Here is a 25,172-nt window from a genome sequence, read left to right as displayed (position 1 = left end):
GTGTCAAGGTAAAGTTCTTGATTCTAGAAAAGAAAAGTTGCATCAGTGTAGCTGAAGCACTGGTATATGGGAACCTTAGGGATAAGCAAATTGCTGATGTAGGCCTATAATTTACATGGTGTTCTGTATACAAAAAGGGGACTAACATATGACTTCAAGAGGGGCACCTCTAGAAGGAATTACTTACTTTGCATTCTTCATTCCGAAAGAGGCAGTTTCTAAGGAGCTGCATAGCACATCTTAATTGCTTGTTAAGGCTATCCTCCTATTTAGAGAAAAAACTTGAAGATCATAAACACAAAGAGAATTCATTTTGCGCAATGAAGGAAACATATTTCAGTGGAGCGGTGCAAATCTAAGATACCAATGTTCAGGACAGATATCTTCCACAGAGTTTCCTTCTGATTTCAGGTCAGATTAATCTCAGCTATCTTAAAACACTTATACTAAAGCCATTTACAGCAAGTTACTTGAATGCCTCCTCCTGTCTCTTTATAACTCACATTAATTCTAAGGGAACTGACCTGGCCAAATGCAGAGATCTGTAATGCAGAGCTCCATTTCTCTTATCACTAATGTAGAATTGGAGGGAATGCTTTCTGTGTTTGATTTGTTCCATCCTAAAGAAGACATCTAAAAAAAAAGTCAGATGAATCACTTCATAAAAGAACCTATTTTTCTTCCCTAAACAAGATAAAACAAGGATAAAAACAAGGATAAACTAACTCTATCTTGCAGATCTCTGCATTTGGTCAGACCAATACATCCTTATATTCCCTGTGTCTTAGCTCCCTATCCTTAATACAGGAAAGTTTCCAACCTGGTAAGAATAGTACAAAGATAAATACAGCCCTTTGGACAGTGAGGTACTATATAGACATTCAAGTGAACAAAATACCTATCCTTATGGTAGCATTCTGACACTAAAAGACTAATGATGGCTGACCTCTAACAAGGTTGATGCATAAAACCAATTCTGAAAGTGGATCTAATTCCAGTAAGTTTCTTCAATCCAGAAGACTATTTCTGTTTTATCAAGTATAAAGGAAAAAAGAGGTAAAGTAGGATTCATGCTTAGCCCCCAATAATGTGAAGAAAAAATGCTTACTTATAAATCATACTACGTAAACTTGCTGACAGTCAAAACAAAAGGAATACATACGTCATCATTACAAACACATTTATAACTGGTGTGCCTCATTTTTAACTAAACAAAATGCTATTCACAAAGTTCCTTCAAGAATTTCTTGATGAATTATTTTATTTAAATAAACAAACAGCAATAAATCCTATCAAATGTCACACGTTACAATTAATACTTCAGATGTAAGCTGCTAGCTGTTTAAAAATTAGATGGTATTGATGGCACTGTTTATTTATTTATTCATTTATTTTTTTTTTAGGATATCTTCATTCTTCACTAATCCTCCTGTTTCTTCCACCACCACAAATGAACAGCACACTCACACATGATGAACCAACCTACAGTCCCAGCTCAATGGAGAAGTCTGTTGTCTTCTGCAATTTTTTTCCAGAGAATTCTTCAGAGAACATAAAAAGAATCCTTCTGGCTGTTTAAGGTCACCTTTCTCAGAGGATTTTTTTATTCATTTTCTGTCAGATTTTAAATTCCTTCCACATTTAACAAGATTCAAACGTCTGCAGCTTCCCCTTCTCAGCCCAATAAATATAAAAAAAAAACGAGCTGACTCCAACCTCAACGGGCATACCCAAAACAAGAAAACTTTCAGCTTATCCCTCCTTCAAGGGATAATAAAGGTGTTAAGGAGATTTCAAGAGAAATTGTGACCTTCGAATCTCAGGGTCAAACTCAAATTCTTTTAAGAGGTCATTGTTACAAAACACACTTCCATACCCTCACAAATGAAGGCTAATGTCTGTTTGTGCCAATGCCAAAGAGAAAAATTCTATCCAGCTTAAACAACGCAGACCTATCCTGCAGAAAGATATTTACTGCAATTGCTGCATCATCTGGAATTGGATGAGATATCAAATTTGACATCAGAAGTCATTGCTTGTATTTTAATAATTCTCTTAAATGAAAATGGTAGAAAATAGGCAGATTGCAACAATAATCCCATCAAACTATAAATAGTCTATGTCTAGATGTGGTAAGGAAGAGCTGGGTCATAGTACATGTAGAATCTGGAATGATTGTAAGTTAAATAAAAGCTAAACAAAAAGACTTGGGAACAGAGAGAATGTGGGAGTACAGGTAGTGGGATAAGCACAAGTAAAAGAGCACTGAAAAGAAACTAATGACAGGGTCAATTGAGTCAATAAGAGATCGAAGCGCCCAGTCCAAGGATGTAGGACAGAAAGACCTACAGACCTTCCAGAACTGGAAGCCAGATAATATGAGAACTTAAAGAATATAAGAACATAACTTGGATGCACAAGTAGAATGCAACTGCTTGTGGGGTGGCAAGGTGATTGACCAAAACAGGAAAAGACAGAAAACGGCTAGCACCAACTGAAAGACACAGAAAGAAAACCTGAGAAATAGAAAAAGGTCAGAAAAATTAGTTGGATTGGGCAGGACCATGACTGCAAAGGATGAAAGTCCAGCTATGTTTGAAAAATAATACAGATAACACAGGACTATTAGACATTGTTGTAAGCTAAAAAAAAATCATAAATTGCAAACACTGACAGGTGGAAAACAGATAAACGTGCATGTGTGTGAATATTCGGAACTGAACTTCTGAAGTCTCAAACAAAAGCTCTTTTGTTCCTGGCTTCAACCAGAATGGACTGGCTGCTAGTTCAGATAGCCTCAAATAGAAGTGGGAAGTCCTGAATCCCACAGTTAATAAAGGGACATGAGACAGAAACACCAATTCAGAGGCTGATCATGCATTGTACTTCACACACAAATTACTTAGATTAAAGAAAATGGGGGCTTAAAGTTCTGGAAAGAAAAGCTGTCCGTCTCTGAGGAAAACAAAGTGGGGGGAGAGGGAGGAAGGCTTTGGCTGTGAACACCCAGGACTGGTACCTGAGCAGCTGCACAGCATGAACCAATGAACTTTCTGCCAGACCTTCCTGAACCAGCAGTGTTCAGCAGCATTGCCCTAATGGGAAATTGAGAACTAATGAACATAACTCTGGGTGTGAGAGCAAGTTGATGAAATAATCAAGTTCGCAAAAGCTCCATAATCAGGGACTCTTAAAGAAGCCCTATTATCCAGAACCACCACAAGCTGTCATTTACTCTGAATCACCTGTGACAGCTACCAACAGTATCCATGTCAATGAAAAAAAAAAGAGGGCTGAGAAGTGCCATATTATATCAAGGTGGGTTTTGTTTGTTTGGCTAGTTGTTTTTGTTTGTTTTTGTGTTACCTTTTTTCTCTGTGCTTTCCCAGGCTTTAGAGAATCCAAATTCAGCTGTGCATGAATATGTTTCATCTGTTCTATACAATTGTCTATCAGGTCAACTGGAAGACAAAAATCATTAATATTTAGAAGATAATTCAAAATTAAGATAGAAGATAATTCATAATTAATTTTAATTCCTAAAAAAGGAATTCAAAATACCCTTTAAAATATGAAATTTCAAAACTACTGAAAAGAAAACAATAAAAAAAATTAAGAGGATGGGTTACTAACATCTTCTGGCAATACAACAATGGCCATTATGGAACATAAAATATCTTGCTTGCAATGATCTTGATTGCTGTTACCCTCCTGAACTGAAATTTAAAGATTCAGTTCTACAAATTCTATAACTTATAATATTTCTTTATATCAGAAAATTACTACTACAGTTCCTGAGATGGATTGTGTCTAGTAGAACAATCTCAAGAACCAAAAATATAATGTCCAAAGGAGGGACTGATAAGATGGAAGGTGGAAAGTAATTTTTGATTAATTCTTTTTATGATCTTTTTCGAAATACTCCTAGCTCTGTATTAGTTACAAGTTGCTGAAACAAGACAGACAGTTGTCAAAGATGGAGACTGTTAGGCTAGCATATGAAAATGAATTGGGAAGAAGAGGAAAACAAATCATAATTCTTCAGCTTATCTTCAACAATGCTGCACAGAAGACTAAAACTTCAAAAGGTTAAGGCATGCATTTATCTCACTTAAGTACATCCCCACCACAGTAGATTTGCTACATGCAAGGTGAGACAAAGAAAAGCAGATGTTCAGTTCCCTAAGACACTCCTAGTGTGAAGAGACCTCCAGTTTTGAATGAATGAATATGCTGCTAGCTGTAAAAGCTCACAGCGCTTCTCATTCTAACATAACATTTTTTTAACCATGAAGTTTTGGACTGGACAAAACAAAGTATCTGTAGCTGAAAAAGTTTTAATTATTAATAAAATTTCTCCATTAAAATCTACAAAAAATGCCTCTGAAAACTAGGTCTTTTATTTTGACAAAGGACATAATTTAAAAACTGTGAAATTTGATTTATAAAGCATTTAACGTACATTTTTAAATGCTCACCTTCTAAAGCACATTTCTGGGCGCTTTTACTGACAGCCAACAGAGACAGCAATGCACTTACAGCAACTTCCTTCAGCACATCTTTTGAAGATTTCCTTTCACAGACCTACAAATAAAGCAATTTCATCACCATATTGAAAAAGTGATCATATTAAAAGTAGCATTCATATTGTAAATATGTTACCAGAGTCTATATGCTCATTCTGATGATTCATCACTATTTTCCTATCTGGAATTCTCCCTCTTTAAATTCATGTTTATAGTTTATTTACACTGAAGTGTTTTATTATTTTCTCTAAGTAAAAGAGATGAGAGAGTGATGGAAAGGGAAAGTATTTCTGAGCCCACTCCTTTTATTCTTTTCTTAACATGCTACTTTCCCCTAAAGCCTCAATACTGGGATTCCACAGACCATTTCTAATATTCAGGAATACTATTACAACATACTTCAGTGCAATTTGACTTCCCTTCAACAGAACGAGAAGGAACATTACATATCAACGAAATTATTAAGAGTAAAAATATCATTGACCCAGATAATTTTAAAATACTCTTCCAACAGGATAAAAATGGCAGCATATTTCTGTACCCCTTATCTTCGTCTTTGCTATTACCTTGCATTTCTAATAATGTAAATGTAAACTCTATACTTTCAGAGGAATATATTTGGAGTCATATAACAAGAGACTTAAAAGACTGAGAATTGTCTGTGCTTTATATATTATCTACTGGGGAATTTTGTCTGTCTAGCAATTTTCCCTCAAAATGTTTCCCATGTAAAATGAAAATTGTATATAATGTAATCAGAAGAATATAGTAAAGTTGGAACTGGTGCTGGATTATGGCAAAGGAAAAATTTATTTTGAAGTCAGCCTAAAATCCAGCATACAACTTCCTCGTAAGGGGGTGTCGAGAGGCAGGAGACCTTTTCTCCATTAACACCAGCGACAGGACCCGCGGGAACGGGGTTAAGCTGAGGCAGGGGAAATTTAGGCTTGACATCAGGAGGGGGTTCTTCACAGAGAGGGTGGTTGCACACTGGAACAGGCTCCCCAGGGAAGTGGTCACTGCACCGAGCCTGTCTGAATTTAAGAAGAGATTGGACTGTGCACTTAGTCACATGGTCTGAACTTTTGGGTAGACCTGTGCGGTGTCAAGAGTTGGACTTGATGATCCTTAAGAGTCCCTTCCAACTCAGGATATTCTATGATTCTATGATTTAAATAAAAGCTTACTTCAGCCAAAAATCTTGTAAGTACCTAGACAAGGACTACCTAACTTTTTTGCTGCTACACATACATCACATATTCAGCCTCTTATTGCCCTCTATCCTCTAACTAGTAATTGTCTAAAATATCTTTCAAATTTTAATATGCAATAAAATATCCGTGTTTGTCCTAGGGTTATCACTGATTTGTTCAGTGCTACCAGAACTAAAAACATCAAGAAATAAGGACTAGTACGTTAATGACTTAAAAAGAAGACAATTCAATATAGACAACTGACAGAAAATAGATCAACAAAGCATGAACCTGGGACTTCTGTGATTTAGCCATTCAGAACCTTTTAGCCCGTTAAATTGCTACTTGTTTATATATATTTTTAAATATTATAATCATTATGTAAAAATGAAACAAAAAAACAAACAACAAAACATATTTCCCCATCAGTCTCTCAGGTGTTTTCCTTTGATTAAAATACTACGTGGTCAGTTAGAACTGATTAAATAACTACGCTTGGTTGTACTACATTTATGTATATATACATATATATACACATACTTTTATGTATTTTTTTAAGCTTCCATTTTGTCTGTTTTCTAAATTTCACCCTAAGATCTAGCAAAAAGTCCATCCTTCTTTGAAACATATTCTTTTCTTTGTATTTTTACTTATTCTGCAATTAAGATTTTCATATTATAATAAAAAGGACAATTTATGTCAATCATAGGGAACACATAATAATTAATTGATGACTGCCTACTAGATGAGTGGAAAAAATAGCTATGTGTAAACTCATAACACCTTCAAATAGCAGATCCTGTGGTTTTAGCTTATTAATATTATGGCATTAAAAAGAGAATGGACACCTTCAATTCTTTTTGTAGATTATGATTAGTAAGTTTAAGATGTCCTTTAAATCTTCAGCAGATCTAGCTATGTTAGTCTGCACCCACTAAGTTAGTTAAAGGGGAGATTACATACTTTACAAAATATTACAAGTTTTATATCCAGAAAAAGAGTAGGATTTAAACTTGAGATTTTGCATATACGTTATGTTTTTTTTATTACTTTTATTTCTTATCTTGAAAACGCATATATAAAGGTTAAAGTTTACATACACAGAAGTACCTAGGCCTTTCAAAGTCAGTAGGTGTGTTTATTGCATACAACCAATTTAGTAAAGCATATTTAGTACCTGGTCACACTTGCAGACGTAAGTGACCATTTGCCATTGTATATAATCCATTCTGTAGATTTTAGGTAGTTAGGATGTTTAATGGAGATAACTGATTGCTTAAAAATTCCCATCCTTCTTTAAGTTAGTCAATTATTTGCTTGAGTGCTTCTCTTTGACCATATTTACCATCATCGATTATATTAATAGCTTACTTTACATACTATAGCCTCCTATTTCAACTGTTTCTCAATGGGTACCATGTAAAAAATAAATAAACGAGTAGATGTAACTAAATGTATATTCTCTGCTTTCAGAAAACTGAAGCTGCTTCTTTTCTAGTTCTATTATTTTTGAGAATCATAGCAGATATATACCCTTTCACGTAATATAAGAACAAGTTATCTTTTCAGTTCTTCTTTGAGGTTATTCTACAAGGATTCAGCAACCAGAGGAAGAGAGCAGATGAGATGATACTAAGACAGCATTATTGTAGTCACACTACATGTCATAAATATGTATCAACTGATATATATTCAACACACAATATTTAACATAGCAAAATAGGTCTAAATGTGATAACAAAAAAAGTTAAGTGACTCCAGAACACTAGAAATTGAGAGTTACTTTAGGTTTTATGAAACTTGTGTCTTGTAGTCAAACACTACTGAACTAAATAAAAAAATAAAATAAAAAGCATTGGTAAATGGAAGTGTTTCAGTTTCAGCAAACGTTTTAGTATCTTTACTCATGGATAAATATTATTGTTACAGTGACAAACTGCACATATTTTAAAGGACAATGAGCAGAGACAGAATGGATAATGTATGTAAGGGAAGATAGACAAATTTCATATACAACTTATGTTATTGCTAAGTAATGGAAGATTTTAATTTTTACCTCCGTTTATTTACAGACTGTTATTCTGGGCAGTACAAAAAAAAGTATAAATAAAAATAATGAGATTACTGTAGGAAAGAGAATATTCAGAATAATTATCTTAGAAAACACCTTGTCACCAATATATATTATGCGAGGCAACAAGTTTCTGAGAGACTTGATGAAAATACGCTATCTGGACGACTTAAAACTAGTTTGGAAAAATATAGTAATATTAAGTGCATTTAAGCAATACTGCTCTTACATTATGTGGGAATGAACTGGTTCATTTTCATTCACTTTTTTTTTTTTTTTTTTTTTTACTAAGAGTTTGTAAAGAACAATGATGCTGTGATTTACAATGGGGAGAATTACAGCTTGAACCTTAAAATCTCATTTAGCGTTTGGAAGAACAGGAAGATAGAACACCATATCAGTATTTGAACAGATATATTCTATACAAGAAATATCTTCCCTACATAAGATTTCATCCCACACTGCTGTTGCACAAAAGTAATGGCCAAAGAACTTCCTAGGAATGGCTTCTTTGCAATTTCTCTACCTTATTACATGAATTTCAAAAATGAACGTAATAGATGCCTCAGATGAAAGATGTCTCCGTTCATAACTGGAATCAACTGATTTTTCATTAGACAACAACATTCCTTTAACAAAATACAAAAAAGCAAAAATATATCCCACAATCACATTATTAAACTATAAATACCTGAATAATTAATTCAGTAAGTTGAATTACTGATGTTTGACTTCCTTCAATGTGATCTAAAAAAAAGCTAACAGTTGAGTTCTGACATATACTCTGTTCATCTTGGAGCTGTCGTCTTCCTTCCTCACTCAAAAGGACAGAGAGGAACTGTAAACTAGCCATAAATAAAGCAGGATATGTGTTTGACAGATGAACACAATCACAAATGGTATCTGAAAGGTTAAATAAAAAAGATTTTTATATTTCAAAGTAACACTTAAATGCTTCAGAACTCAGAAACTTATCAAAGAAAGTACTAGCCAAAAACCTGCTATATTAGTGTACTACATAAGGAATTCTACGTACTTTGACAGTAAGATTGCCATTTGCTAAGTCATTTGTTTTACAATTTTCTGAACTCTCCTCATTTTATTCAAAAGCTTATGTTATAGTACTGACAGTACTCATCAGCTGCTTTATGTGCAATTGGATTTGAATTTACCCCCACCATTTAACATACACCTGTCAGAAATCACAAGCTTGAACGATGCTCACACTTTGGTTTCTCTAAAAATATTAGAGAATCTTGGTGACCTTGGAGCCCTCACTAGGCAAGTAATTAACAGAGGAATAATTTAAAAAAGAAAAATACCCACCCACAGACTACCTGTATAATAATCTTGAACTGCTGTGTCCCTTATATTATTGCAAAACACAAAAGGCAAGCAAAAAGTAAGATAAAACAAAAATATACACACAGGGTAAAAAAGTGCTAATGGATCATTTCAGGCTCTATTTGCTGTACTTGGTTAAGATTTACAGCTAGAATCACTACCCCACATATGAAAACATGATTTGTGAATTTATATTGCAGTTCAAAAATTAACATGATGGTATAAGGAAGAAATAAAAAAAAGTTCATTTGAAACAAGTCACTCAAACTTTCTGGGTACATTTATGTTTATAATTTTGGATATATCATTGACAATCATTTAGTAGCATCTAAAGAGGTATACTTCTTCCATTTATTTAATTTATTAGTTATCAGGTTAAAACTCATCCAGAAATTGTTATTACCAATTATGGCTGTACAGTGATTTGCAAGAGCTGCTGTCACAAATGGAAAAGATATTTGGCTATTCTTCCACAATAATGTAGTTAGAAGGTTGAAGAGGTCTACCCAGGTTTCACGAAGTACAGATGTTAACTCAGTATCTGTAAAGATAATATAGAAAAATCAAATTATTTACACATGCATACAAATCTGGATAGCTAAAGTCACAACTTTAAATGATACTTAAATAAAGACCTGCTGCTGTTTGGCTATACTGGAAACAAAGTTCTTTATTTACCTAGCCCATCTTTACAGCGAATGGAGAGAATAGTGAAGGTATTTCCCAAAAGAGGTTTCAACAGTTCATCCTGGATTACAAGCTGAGAGTCCACTAGTAAACATGCTTTCAGAAGCCTGGACACAGATGATAAGTATTGGAGTAGCAATAGTACCTGTTAAATATTTTTTAAAATATATGAAATAAAAGCCATACATTTGCATCTTCCATATTTTTTAATGCATTAACTCAACTGATTTATAACATTTTGAATGAATATATACCACTTTAAAGAAAAAAAAAAGATGCAAACTAAAAATTGTTCTCCTAATATGTACTGTAGTAGATGAAACAAAATTCCTATTCTTGAAACGTGTATGTAATCAACTTTCTAGGGACAAAGAATAAACTTCGCTGTGAGAAAGTCATGACTTTCATTATGCGTACAGCATGATATTCTCTTGAAGCTCATAAACAAAAACATTAGACTGGTCAATAATATTGACAAATATATGTATATTTCCTGAAAACAAACACAGTTTGAAACTTTAAAAAGTAGTATTTTTTGCAGGAACACTTTTCACTATATCTGCAGGAACATTTTTTCTTAATGACATGGGTATCTGCCTTTGAACTAAATATTTTGCTAAGTTAAATTTGAGACAAAAGTGATTCTGTTAGCAACAACCCTTATACATTTTGCATACATCAGAATTAGTTGAGAACTATGCAAGTGTCTGCAGCACTGGAGACAAAGCAAAGCTGCCAGATTTGTCATGGAAAATAACTGTCAGTAACTGCATCTGTCTTACGCTTCAATTCTGTACAAAGAAATTCTATTACGTGTTTATTATAAGTGCTCAATTCAATGTGTTTTAAAAATACAAAATTGGTTTTCAGTTGTTTGATGGTTCTAGGTATTGTTGTAATCCAGAAATTATTTTTTCTATGTTGAACATAATACTGCTTATTTTCTCTCAAACCTTTCAAAAACACAGATGCATATGAATATAGCAATATGTCTGGCATAAGTTAAGGAATACGGATAACAAACATAACTAATTTCATAATTAAAAGAATAGTAACAAGTACATTTCTAACCTGAGCTTTTACATGTTCTGTATGACATGGATGACCCAGTGGAGCTTTCAATTCCAAGATATATCTCTCAACCAGATTAGCACTTACAAGGCTAAAATAAAATCAAGTAAACTGGTTAGAAATATACTTAAATAATTAAACATCCTACTAACTTAACACTCTACATCTGAGAACACTTTAAACAGAGCAAAAGTAAATTATGATGTATTTTCTTAAAATAGTATTTTTCTTTTTATTTTTTTGGAATATACCTAGTGCAATAGCAACCATTGTAGCATTAAACTTAGCATTAAACTGGTCCAGAACAGCTAGAATAAATTCCTATGGCTATTATTTCACTGGTTAAAATTCTTTACATAGGATTACTTATTTTCTTTCTTGTGCAACAATAAACAGCTCTGCAGTAGTATAAACTGTATTCAAACAAGATTTTTCCTTAATTGCTATATGAAGATCAACTACAAAAGCTCTTTAAAGATTTAAAAAAAAATATGCTTCACTTCAGGATTTCCAAGCACTGTCTGCAGGTGAAAGAATTTATTATGATGCAAGTAAAAACATGGAATACAATCTGAAGACTATTTTTGCAGATGTTCCTTATTTAAAAAAATAGAAACAAAAATAGAACAAGCAAACAACAACAACAACAAAAAAAAACACTATAGTCTCTGATCTTTCCCAAAGCTGTCAAGCATTGCTTACTCTCTTTTAGTGCAACAGGCCTTGGATTACTCTCAAAATACAGTTTTATTTAGTTAAAACTAGAAAATCATAAAACTAATCAAAATGATCTGCAATTCTGTCAGATTAATGTTCAATACCCTCTGACTACATCAAATACCACTGTGTTAAAAAGAGAAAAAAAGGTGACTAAATGGTCATCTAGACCAAACATCACATGACCAGCACACAGTAGTCCTGTAGAAACTGCACACCACTATCACCAATGTGACTACTTCTCCTATGAAAAAAATAAATCTAATTCTTTTATTGGTTGTATGTCAAAAAAAATAAAAAACACTCCAGAAGCAAGAATTGATCAATAACTTTAACAATTTTGCCATACCCATAGATCTCATTTCAAACTTTTTACTGCTATTACATTACTACACTTTGTCTGTAGTTCAGCGGTTATTGATCTCATACCTGCTGAGAGCTGTTAGCAAATGTACTTGTTGAAGAGCAATTCCAGTATCTTTTGGTGTAACAATCATCAGATTGTGCAGAAGGCTGCAAACTGCTGACAAAAGTGCAGGTGTGACTACAGCACATTGTTTAGACATAGCAGATGTGGCAGAATCATGTTGACTTGGAGATGCTGCTGTGGTAGTATCACTTTGACCTAAAAAGTGTTTAAACAACAACAACAAAAAGATACAAAAATATGTAGAGTAGTTACAGAAAATAACTTGATTTCTATTTTTCAGAAAATTTCCAGGTTTGTTTTATACTTAGAACAGTATATTCTGGAGCGGAAAAAACATCAAATACAGGAAAGTGTTATTTAAAATAGCTCTGAAACAAAGTGTTCTTTCTACAGAACAGCAATAATTGCAAAAGATAAAAGCTAAATTTGGAATTATACAAATTTTGTTTTCAATTCTTTCCTTAACAATGTTTTTAAAAATCTATATATATCTCATTATATACATAAGCTTATTTGCATTATATACATTTTATCACTTTACAACTATATTTAAACACACCAAAAGCTTTTTCTGTGTGTACACACATACATATGGCAGCTTTATCAAAATCAAATATTTTAAAAGGGTGACTGTAAGACAGTCTACCTCACTTCTGTCAAATCTAAGTCACCCTATTTTCTTTTAAAGATGGTATTTCATGCTTGTCTTCTAATATAACCATTAGAAACATCAATGGTGTGTGTTCCAGTAATACACAAGCATTGTATTTATGTACAAATACTGGAATATCGGTAGGCTAAGTGGCAATCATTATGTATTAAAACTATAGTTTTAATACATAATATATTTTTATAGTTTACAAGGTAAGTTTGACTTACCTTGTGCTGTAAGCCGACTAACTGCAGTTTCTGGAATGAAATTGTTTGAATTTGTTGGGACCGTTGACCGAAGCTCAGTAACACTTTCCAGTGACTGTGATGCAGATAGAATCTAGAAAGCCATAAAAAGAAAAGTAGTTGATTCCAGCTTTGATAGAGCAGACTTCCATTTACATTTTGCTTATACAAACAAACAAAAGTTGTAAAAATTGATCACGGTCAAAATTTATTTGATTACAGTTTTTCGCATATATGTGTGTGTATATGTATATATATAGATAGATAGATATCAAAATGTATTAATATACAAGAAAATATATATATTTTTATATGCATCCAATGATTGAAACTATTGATAAGATAAGCAATACAAACAGCCTGAAACATTACAGCTAAAAGCTGATCAATGTCCATGGTAGTGGACATTTCTTCATCTTTTTCTTTTTTCCCCATCCATATAATTGATTCAATCTATTTTCAAATTAAAAAATAAATCAAGAGGAGGAGGAGGAGAGGTGCTACTGAAGCATTTAAACTCAAATTTCTCATAGACTATTTGCTCTACAGAAAGCATCAGCACTTATCCATTTGTACCAAGACACACACAGATAAAGTGGGTAAGTGGAAGTTCCAGAGCCTTTCTGACGCAGAGTACTTGCCTTAATCTTCCTCCTGTGAATCTTAGGTTTATTACAGATTGAAAATACTAGATACTTACATGACTTTGTATAACTTTCACCATACTACCATGTTCCTTCTACCCACTGAGCAACTACAGTAGTCATCATATTATTAGTTCTGCATGATTTCAAAAGGGATTCTTAATACTTTTGTTATTGTTCAAAACCATAAGCCTGAAATCAGAAGAACTAGAATTCACAGCTTAGCAGTTTTGTGACATGACAAGACCTCTGACCTGTCAAAGTACATAAGTATCGCCCACATTGGTTAATTTTTTCACTCATTAATTTTGATTCTTATCTGAAGAAGTCATCTATATCTATTCTCTCCTCCCCCGCAAAAAAAAACAACAATGTGCATTGTAAAAAAACACAAGGCTTTGGGGACTGTGATGAAATACCTGGACAGTCACAGCATCTTGAAATATCTTATTAAGACTTTTCTTCACTGTGAGCTTTCTAAGGAAGACTACAAATAAAACTTCTGAGGTACTTCAAAGTTTTATTAACGTATCAGTTGGGATATTTTTTTTTTTTTTTTACCTATGGAAAAGTCAGAAGCAACTTAATGAAGAAAACACAAAGAAAAGCGTGGGGAAAAGGAAATCAGAAATTATTCTTCCTACCCATTGTATTCTTGCAGCTAGGTTACTTCTTTCCAGGTTTGGCTTTGATTTTCTAGAAGCACTTTGAGCTACAGGTATTCTCTCTATAGTATTTTCTTATCCTTAGGAAGGTTTAACCCCACCGCCCCATGCACCACCGCTGTCAAATGTTGTCAGGACTTTGAGCAAACTGCTCTTGGCAGAGAGGGGTGGAACTAGATGGCTCTTAAGGTCCCTTCCAATCCAAAACATTCTATAATTCTATCGGCACATTTTTTACTTGAGACCACAAGTCCCTGTCTGAACGAAAGGTAGCTACCTCCATGTTATAGCTCTGTTGTCTCCCCCATTTTAACCTGTCCTAATATAGTCTGTCCTACAGTCTCAAATATTTCTCAATGTAATACTGTAACACTGAAGATAAGCTACAGTAAGATTTGTGATGCATGTCTGAAAACCATGATTTACATATATCTGGGGGACTAGGACTTGCCTGGGATAGTATTTTTCTTGTTAGCAAAAAGCAGTACCAAATTGCACCAAACAATTCAAATTCAAACTTTGTTTAGATATACAACTGAAGAACACTATTTGCCATTTGAAATGAATTACAGCTTCATAACTTCAGATTTAAATCATTCTTGAAAATGATTATTAAATCAATCCACTTGACTTGTGACAAATTCTGCATGCATTTAGCACTGCAATTGCAAGTATTCTAATAAATGACAAATCTTTCTTGAAAAGTACAAATGCAATCTCTACTAGTCCATTTCTGCAACATGTAAAACCCTGGAAGAAGTTACTACTATATTGAGTCGTCTTAAAGATAGTTATGAATTCATAAAGGCCTTCACATGTTAATAAATAACATCACCTACATTGCACAATAAATTCTTTTTGCATCTTGCAAAATTGTCTGAACACTTTCAGCAAACTTTTTTTAACTTCTAGAATACAAATCCTTCTGGCTCTGCTTTTGAAAGCATGTAGTGACTAATTATCTTTTCAAAGCTTTAAATCACTTAACTATACAGCTCTCTGGTAACCACAAATTCAGACAATAAAGTACACATTTTTTATAAAATAGGAAAATTTAATAAAAAAAGATTGGCCGTAACTTGGCTATCTGGGAAATGTTTGTACCTGCACCACTGCTCAAGTTTTTCAGTAACTGTTTGTTCTGCAAAGCAGTCCTGGCCAAAAGACATCCCTAGTGTGAAATACATTGGTATGTCCATGCTGACTGGTGTTCTCAACCAATCATACATACTAAATATAAAACAAACATAATAATTAAAGCAAATTTTCTGTAATAAGAACTTAATGTTTAAATTATAAATTTTATAGAAGTCAAAGATGTATTATTTTATCAGAATCAGACTGCTTGCAACATCCACAGTACAGTTTACAGAAAAATAAATTTGACAAAATTCACTGTAATTCACCAAGACCTTAAAGACACTAAATACAGCATGTATCAAAGTACAAGCAACCCAGCTCTCTTGCTGTCTTTTATGTGACCTTGAATCATTGATTTCATTCCCACACCGCCATTCTTCACTCTATAAAATGTGCAAAATTGTACTTACAGCCTCTGCAAGACCTTTGACAGACTATTTTATAGACTAAAGTAAAATAATAATAATAATTTGTTATTTAGTGTATTTGCTATTTAATTTTCACTTTTTTAATTTTTGCAGAATTGGGGAAAAACATCAGGGATAAGGAAAAACAATGAGTCCAAAAAAAAAGATTCAGATACTATTTTGACTTAGGGTCATGTGAACACTGTGTCAATCAGGCTTTGGTAGTGGATACCTTAGATTACATTAAATCTGAGAACAGAAAACTAATACTGTCCTTTTGTTTATGTCAGAACTGTTTTTAAATATATTAAAAAACAATAATAATCATCCTTTTCTGTTCATAGAATTTATAGAATAATAATAGCCCTTTTGTGTTCATAGAATTCAAGCACACTAGCTTCCATAAAAATCTTCTGTATGTGGTTTATTGAAGCAAAAAAAACAGTTTTATCTTCCTAAACTAGCATTTATGCAATGAATAGATACAGACATAATTAAAATATTTTTTCTTTAAAACTTATTTAATATCAGAAAAGATCTTCCAAAATAAATATTTTTACTTGTTTTGATAGCTGGTAACTCTCAATTACTTGTGGCTGTTGTCTCCAAATCTGTATCATACACAAACACTTTTCCCTGCAATAGAACCTGAAGACTCCCTTTCAACTACGATAGGGAAAGCTTGCCATCTAGTGGGCTTGGAATGATTATGTGCTACTGGTAACATCAAGAGAAGAAACTTCTTTAAACTTTTCGTAATGACTTCATAAATATGTTTCTTTCCTTCACTTATCAAAATTGAAAGCTTTAGGCTAATCTGTAGGAAGGTAAAATCAGAAGTGTAAGAAATAAACTGCAAGTGCCTTATTTCAAATCATGTTATTTTAAAAACTATTTCCAAACTCTACTAGACAGACACTTCATAGTCATTAACTGCGCTCTGAAATACAGTTTATATTTAGCCTCAGTTCCCTTCCTGTGTCTTTCCCGTCTCTTCAGCTGGCATTGAAATACGAGACCTCTACAACTCTTATCTATCCAGCACATCAACATTTTTTTTTATAGGCAAGAAAGAAACAGTCTATACAAACGAGTTTAAGCTCTTAAAAAACTGACAGTATTAATGAATGTGTAGGACAAATGGAAATAAAATCACTTTCCATCTTGACAGTCAAGTAATCCTGAATGTAAAGTCTACAACATCTGGAGGACTGATACAAATTACTATACGTCAATATGCCTTCAGATTTATATAATTAATTGGAACTACAGAGCAAAGCCTTTACCTTAACCTATGATACTACTTTACACGTATAAATTAAAATACATTAATTTGACCTAGTAGATTCCAATGTATTTTCTTTTTCTTTCTTTCTTTTTTTTTTTTTTTATTTTTTTTAAGCCACTGAAGCTGCACTAGCTTGTTGCAATGAATTAATTCTTCATGAGCACTCAAGCACAACTTCAAGTAGATCAAATATTAGGAAGAACTTCTGAAAATTAACTTTCACCTCAAGTGCAAACAAATGAACAAAAACTTAAATTTGTTCAACTTTAGTAAGAAAGTAACACCCTATTCATTAAAAAGAGGAAGTAAGTGTTTGTAAATAGCATAAGATTCCTATTAAAATGTTTTTTTCCTTTAAGTAGCATTCACCTAAAACGAAGAAGCATGTATTTCCTGATTTACATGGAGCTTCATTTATTTTAGTTTCAAACACTCAACTATGAATATTTGTGTTTAGAATGATACAAAGGTATTTGTGTTTTTGTTGTTGTTGTTTTATTATTATTATTATTGTGGTTTTTTATACGACAAATGAAAAGCAGGTTCACTAATAAAATTTCTAAATTCAAAAGAAATGATTTAGCTTAACACACAGGTATATTTTTCCAAAGTATTAAAAATATAGTAGAAGTGCTCTTCATAAATTAATTATAAGAGTCAAACAAAAAGGAAAAATGTTAACTATGAAACATTTTGAGACAAAAAGTTTCAGTACTGGCTTTCCTGTTTGTTTTTTTTTTTGATCCCCTTCCACAGTAAAATTAGGCATAGCAATTTGAGTCAATAATACAGTATCCTGGTGTGTTTTATAAGTATTTGTTGTATCTGTACATTTGCTTAACAGAAAATAAACTTCTGGGCTACTAGTTCAAAAGTAATTATTGTCAAAGTAAAGACACAGCCATAACATTCTTTAAGTGGGAAACTTGCAAGTGCCTTAGCCTAGTAATACACTGTTAAGAAAAGATTAAAAAAAAAGCACAATCAAATGAAAACTATGCTAAAACTATGTATATGAAACTGGTTATATCCAAAATAAGCAGCTATGAATATAGCAAAACAGAAACAATATAGGTATCTTAAGTGCTGAGTTTCAGCAGTAGCATTAAATAAATCAGGACCATGTTAACTGAAATATGAAGCAGTGAACATGAATATGACCTATAATGCTCTTGATGTAAATATTTTCTTTCATACAAGGAATTAGTGGAAAACAAAACTAGAGATAATGCTATTGTTATTGCATTAGTAATTGTCCTACATTGTGTTTTATGGTTTGTTGTTTTTTTTTTTCCCCCCAATGACTTTAAAAGAAACCTACACTTAGCTGTGACAACTTTGATAGATGTAACATTATGGCTTTCATATTACATTATGAAATAATGGTTATTCATATATCAGAAAATGTCAACAAAAATATAGAAATATAAATATATAAATATGTCAAAAATTTCTTGGAGTTATGCTACAGTCTTTGAAAATATATTATTTTTATTAGGTAATTAATGAATGTTATAGAAGCTTCCCCCACAGCCTCATCTAGTATTGTTAATTGATTCTGGAACTGGAAGAATCTATTTAATTTTCTCCTTTTGCATTTGCCATTTTGAAAATAGCATACATGTATGTTTACAGTATTTCACTGCAGAAGTCATCCTAGCCAGAAACAAACTTTTCAAATAGAAACCTGTTTTCTAATATTGTTCTTTTCTATCTTGAGTCTTCTGAACACTTGTGGCACTTTCAAGTTTTATAAACACATTTTCAGAATGCAGTGTTCATTATTTTAGCACAATACACCTCTGTTGTTTTGATTGATCCAGTCCTATATTTGTATGATGTAAATATAGGTTCATTCTGAAAGAACAGTTTGGATATAAGCAGAAGTGGCAACAGACAGCAATGATTGCATTTTGTCAATAAAGCCAATTACAGAGTAGAGTAATCTCTACAGAGTATATCTTAGTGGGAGAAGCTATAGAATTTTAGCACTGTCCTATGCATTTAGCTAGACAAGCCATTTTAAAGTTTTACTCAGCATACTCAGCTAATTCACAGTAAATTTGAATATTTTTTTTCAGTTTACTTTAAGCTTTTTCTTTTTTTTTTTTTTTTTTTTAAGTACTTTATTTTCTCCACAGCATCTCATTAACAACTTGTTAAAAATAAAGAGATTACTCTGGACGTTACCATAGTTTCTGATGTTGACTGAGAATGTGAAGAATGGCTTTGACTGGCTGGAACTTTCCAAAGATTAAGAGAATCGTCCAAATCTGTATGGGAAAAACGGGGGGGAAAAAAAAGACAATTATCAAAAATAATAACTGTTTGACTCTATTACTATTACCAGGAGAACAAAACAAGCTTTTCAAAGCTATGTGTCATGAAACAAAGAAGTAGACAGTTATACTTTTGAAAGTCTCAAAATATTTAATAGGTTAGCGTACATTGTACCACTCAACTATTACCCTTGAATAAACGGCAATTAAATAGAATATTCAGCTACGAAACAAAATAGCATGGAAAAAACTATACTTAGCTCAAATTGCAGCTACATAACCTTTAATCATTGGAAATAGTTCAGATTTAGTTTTATTTAAAACATAATAGGATAAAAGTACTAATATTGTGGTCTCACAGTACAAATAAAATGAACTGATGCCTTCCTCTTCAAGTTTAGCTTCAAGTTTATAACTTGAAAAGCAGTTTCAGGAGAACCTATATCCATAAATATAATGAAGGCAGAATTAACCTGTAAATGTGTTTCAGAACAAAAAGTGATGAAACGTTTAGAGCTCAAATCTGTTAATAATAGGCTTTCAGTTTTTCATATGTAGAAAAAATAAGTAAGTCAAAAAGTATGGCACTAGACTACACAGATTCTAAATCCTCAAATCATAAATGTGGAAGTCCTATAAATATCTTAGCCAATCACTAAGCTGAGATAATTATTTTATCGATGAGGTTTTTTAAGTTGCTGAATAATGTGAAGGAAATACATCACGAAGATGACCTACAAAAACAGTTTCAGGAAGATAAACCAAAGGGAGATCTTCTATTAAAAATGACAATGGACCTAATATAAAGCAGCAGCAGGTCATTGTAGATGAACGTAATTGTGCAGGTATGAATGGAGGACTTACAACCCTTTCAAGCACTATTATTTTAGAGACAGAGCAAACATTGTCCTGTCCTCCCTTTCTTTTTCAAATAAAGCTTATGTTTCCTGTTCCTGAAATCTCATAGATAAAAGACAGGAGATTCTTCCTGCCTACTTCAAAGCTAGCAGAACAGCATTCTGTTGGCTTTACTCTTCAAAAACCACAAAAAATCTCAAATGCTCACAGAAATGGTCTACAGTCCTGGAGAATGAGTTGATCTTAGATATGATATTGCATCAGTTAATTGATGGAAAAAGCAATTGGCCCAAACGATTGGAACAATGGAGGACTACAATGTATTGGACATAAGAAGAAAAGCAAAGGACATTTATGACTGTCCCCTTCCCTCCTCCTCCCCCCCCCCCAAACAGGAGAAAAAGGAGAAAAACAACACAGGAAAAAAAGAAAGAGGGACAGGAAGGAAGGTGAGAGAGAGACATGAGGTGGGGGAGACATGGAGTGGGGAAGAAAGTGCCGCAGGGAAAGACAGAAGGGAGAGTGCAGCATAAGGGAAAAGGAAAAGGAAAAGAAAAACAGGGGGAGAGACAAAGAGAGTGAGAGAGAGCCACAGGGAGGGGGGTGAAGCACAGAGACAAAGAAAGCCACAGAAGAAATTAAAAAATAAAGTGCTTTTATGACTAGAATTTTGTATATTGCTGAGGTACATCTCTAGTAACTGAGTGGGTTAACCACAAGCATAGAAATTCTATTTCCTTTTCTGTGCGTCTGTCATGAAGTTGTAACTTATTAGGGAAAATAGCATTCCTCTTCCGTTCGTGCTTACGTAAACTGCAAAGATGCAAAACCTACAAGAATTGCTCAAATTGTAACCTTAAAAGATGCAAACAGAATCTTAGATACATAAAAAAGAAAAAACAAAATAATGATCCTATTAATTTTCCACCCTTCAAACAGTTTTCACTAGCTGAGCTTTCTCAACAATTTCCTAACTTTCTAAACTTAAGATAATAATACACATCTGGACAAGAGTATGGGTTCCACCATGTATCACAGAAAGAGACTTAGAAAATGATTAGTCAATATAGGACTTAGATCTCTGGTATTTCAATAGGTATGCAGGTTAAAAAAAAATCTAACCAACCAGTCTGAATATTTGATCAATCTCTGAACTAAATTATATCTGAATGTATATATCTGAACACTGATAACTTCAGCATTTTGGAAGCCACTCCTAGTCATGCATCTTTGAAGCTTTAAAAAATACACACATTAAGACACAGAAGTAGGAAATGCAGACTGTTTCTAAAACTGTATGCATTTATTTTTCCTAAACTTTCACCATACTTGTCTGTTAAAGTCACAAGTGTAAAAAGTATATTAATTCCAGCATTTCAATTCAAGTTGCTGTAGAAACAATTATACCTTTTCCATTTATAATTTTTTGAAGATGTAACAGTTCAGAGCTTTTTCTGATATATGCCAAATTATTTACTCTTAGATATTTAGAGCTATACTGAACTTGAAAACATTTAAATTCATGGCTTACATATTCAATTTGAGCTTCATTTTTAATAATATTTACTTGAGATAAGTTACTCTAAACTACACGTTACTTCAGTAGGTTAAAAATACAAAATTACATTAGCATAACTTACCAGTTATACCACTTTTTTCAATAATGTGGTTGTCCTCCCTGGAAGAATTTAAATCAAACATATAACAACCTAGGTAACAGTGTTTCACCATCTGATTCAAATGTTCGTAAAATTGACAGTGATACAAAAGAGCATTAAGTGCCGGTTTTCCTGTCTGGGAGAGGCCAGATTCTTCATCGTGTACACAGGGGCCCTGAAGACATGAAATTCAAAAAGATAATTATTTTATGTAAAAGATTCCTTTAAAGAAAACTGTCAAAAATGAACAAAACAAAACTCCAAGCCTAATACTGTTTATGTGCGTATATACATAGCTGTTTTACAGACTAAGATTCTAGAAGTCAGATTTAGATTTTATTAAGACTAAATCAAAGTTTTACAAAAACAGTAATGATTTAGTAAAATGGAAGTTGTTATTTAACTCCTGATAAATTTGTAACATCTAAGTAGAAAGCCATGGAAAGCTGTAACATGTGGGATTTAAAACTTTACGACTCTAATTTCTCATTTAATTCTACTTATAAGTATATTGCCTTTTACTATCTACCCATGTCAATCTACTATGATAAAAGATTTATTTAGAAAATTTTTTAAAAAAGAAAAACATTCTTCAAAGAGAATTTCTTTCAGACATTTTTAAATATTGACTCAAGGGAAAACATTTTAGAGAACTGAGTTTATACCTAGAACGAAATACCTTAGCTGTTTTCCACATCAACAGTTTGATTTGCCTGTGTATATTACAGTATTTTTCCAGTGTTTTCTACAGTAATAGAAGAAAACAAAAAATCCCTATTAAGCTATCACCTGTTTTAGAATGACCATAAAATTAGAAATGTTAATTGGCAAAACAACTCAAAGTGAGAAAAAAAAAATTACAGTCTGCAAGTTTTAGAAGGGATCTTGCGGAACTTCAATTAAGAAACTTGTTAAAATTATCAGAAAAATAAGCGGCCAATGCTAGTTAGAAACTTTCCTTTGTAGTCAGCAGATAGCAGAGGTACATAAACAACAAATAAGTCATTTGAAAGAGACTATCTACCCTCAATCCCTCCATTTCCACTGAGTATGACAGGGTAAGTTATAGCCAGAGCTCTGAATGGTTACTAACTCTTTTCTCTGATTCTATATAAACAGACTATTTCACTATTTTCCTTTTATGCTAGTTAAAGAAGAATTATATATGACAAATAGTTTGAAGAAGGAAGTGTTAATTCAAATTACGCAAATTGCTCAAAACGAATTATAAAACTGTAGTCATTCACTATCAGCAATATACTTGGACTGTATCAAAAATGACAAATGCATTCTCTGGAAATTCTGTTAAATTTAGTCAAAATCTTACTAGCCGTAACTGCTTTTACCAGTTTAAAAACCTATACCATTCACTTTATTGCACTATAGGTATACTGAAAGTGTCATCAGTTATTTTCACAATGTGGTCTGACTTAAACAATCTTCAGAAAATGTAGTACATTGCAGTCTTAGAATACTTTATACAGGTTGACTTGACTCATTACAAATTGTCTCCTGTGGCCACTCTTTAAAGTAACATAGCAAAACAAACTATTACGAAACAAAACAACCAAGTAACAGCAACACTATAGACATTCATGTGAAGATACTGGCCTACAAGCTCCAGCAACAGCCTTTCCTTTTCCAACACTATTTGCCTAAGGGATTTTCATCCCTTAATAATAATGTTCTACTTGGGCTATGGTACATTATAGCTACTATTCACCCAGATCCACTTAATTGGTCTCCTTTGAACTTACTTGCATTAAGGTCTACAGGCAAATTATCCAGTGTGATGAAAAAAAGCAACTGAACTACGGAATTTGATCTTGGTGGTATCTTACAACTTTAATTGCTGTTTATATTTTCAACACTTTTAATTTGCCAGTTACCATAAAGTGTTGTTTGATAATATCTTTCAGCATGAACACTTATTAAGAGATGAGCAATTTCCATTAAACTGCACTTAACAAGAATTGACTCAACACTCACATTAATTGCACTGGCATTCATCCAGAATTCTGCAACTGTATTCAATTTCTGTCACCTCACCATAGTCATTGAAATATTAAAAAAGAATAAAAAGCAACTCTTAATTCAGTTTATATTGACAAGTTATAATAGCTGCACCTTGCAAATCCCCTGCTACTAAATAATTATTATTTATATTGGTACAATATTAATTTTTAAGTAACCAAAGACTGAAACAAGCCAGAGATTACAGGCTACTTGAACATTATTACTTTATAATCAGATGTAAAGAAAAGATGGCTGGGGAACAAGAAGCTGGAGAGCAGCCCCACGGAAATTAATCTGGGAGTTCTGGCTGACAGCAAGTTGAACGTAAGTGAAGTGTGCCCTGGCAGCCAAAAGGCCAACCATATCCTGGGGGTGCATCAAGCACAGCATTGCTAGCCAGTTCAGGGAAGTGATCATCACTACTCTGCTCTGTGCTGGTGCAGCCTCACCTCGAGTACTGTGTAGTTTTGGGCAGCACAATACAACAAGGCCATAAAACTGTTAGACTATAAGAACTATTAGGACCATAAAACTATTACAGGGGTGTCCAAAGGAAGGCTACAAAGATGGTGAAGATGAGGGGAATAGAGGGGAAGATGAGGAGGATCACTGTTTGTTCAGCCTGGAAAAGAGGAGACTGAGGGGAGGCTTAAATGGCAACCTACAGCTTTCTGATCTCTTCTATTGGTGGTCAGCAATAGGACCTGAATAGGTCATGAAGCAGAGGTCCATGTCAGATATTAGGAAAAGATTGTTTGCTCAAAGGGTGGTTGGGCATTGGAACAGGCTCCCCAGTGAAGTGGTCATAGCAGCATGATTGCTGCAGTTCAAGAAGCATTTGGACAACACTCTCAGACATCTGGTTTGACCTTTGGGTGGTCCTGTGTGAAGACAGGAGTTGGCCTTGATGATCCTTGTGGGTCCCTTCCAACTATGAATTGATTATGAATTCTGTGATTCCTTTCCATATGAATTCTATCATAGAATATACCGAGCTGGAAGGGACCCACAAGGATCATCGAGTGTTCAAAAATATTTGCAACCCTACTGGACACAGCCCTGAGCAATCTGCTGTAGCTCATCCTACTTTCAGCAAGGGAGTATGTTCTTAGATTAAATTACAGCAAGCTGCTCGCTACTTCATCTTTCTTTAGGACATTGTTTCTTGCCACTCATATTTCTTTCAGAACATTTTATAAACACTACATTTTCAGAATTTCTTCTTCACACACTTCAAATCATGTTGCATTCTGAGTGTGGGCAGAAAAAAAAAGACCAATT

At 33.2% G+C, this 25,172-nt stretch overlaps 1 protein-coding gene across 5 annotated transcripts in view; it reads right to left on the bottom strand.

Annotated features, from left to right (window-relative positions):
• The window catches only part of RTTN (rotatin), an 83,832-nt gene that overhangs the window by 8,098 nt on the left and 50,562 nt on the right, over positions 1–25,172 (bottom strand). For 4 of the 5 annotated variants that reach the window (XM_068671381.1, XM_068671380.1, XM_068671382.1 and 1 more), the window contains exons 33-43: positions 21,858–22,050; positions 19,271–19,353; positions 12,919–13,030; positions 12,039–12,234; positions 10,893–10,983; positions 9,813–9,966; positions 9,538–9,675; positions 8,482–8,693; positions 4,479–4,584; positions 3,367–3,461; positions 188–265 (exon numbers count right to left, since the gene is read on the bottom strand). In XM_068671381.1, the coding sequence (XP_068527482.1) occupies positions 188–265; positions 3,367–3,461; positions 4,479–4,584; positions 8,482–8,693; positions 9,538–9,675; positions 9,813–9,966; positions 10,893–10,983; positions 12,039–12,234; positions 12,919–13,030; positions 19,271–19,353; positions 21,858–22,050 (1,458 nt within the window). Of the gene's footprint in view, positions 1–187; positions 266–524; positions 634–3,366; positions 3,462–4,478; positions 4,585–8,481; positions 8,694–9,537; positions 9,676–9,812; positions 9,967–10,892; positions 10,984–12,038; positions 12,235–12,918; positions 13,031–19,270; positions 19,354–21,857; positions 22,051–25,172 lie in introns of all 5 variants that reach the window. The other variant, XR_011092881.1, reaches the window with a different exon arrangement.

Source organism: Anas acuta, chromosome 2 (assembly GCF_963932015.1).
Source record: "Anas acuta chromosome 2, bAnaAcu1.1, whole genome shotgun sequence".
NCBI lineage: Eukaryota > Metazoa > Chordata > Aves > Anseriformes > Anatidae > Anas > Anas acuta.
The sequence above is the reverse complement of the archived record's forward strand: the minus strand, read 5'-3'. Positions and strand labels throughout refer to the sequence as shown.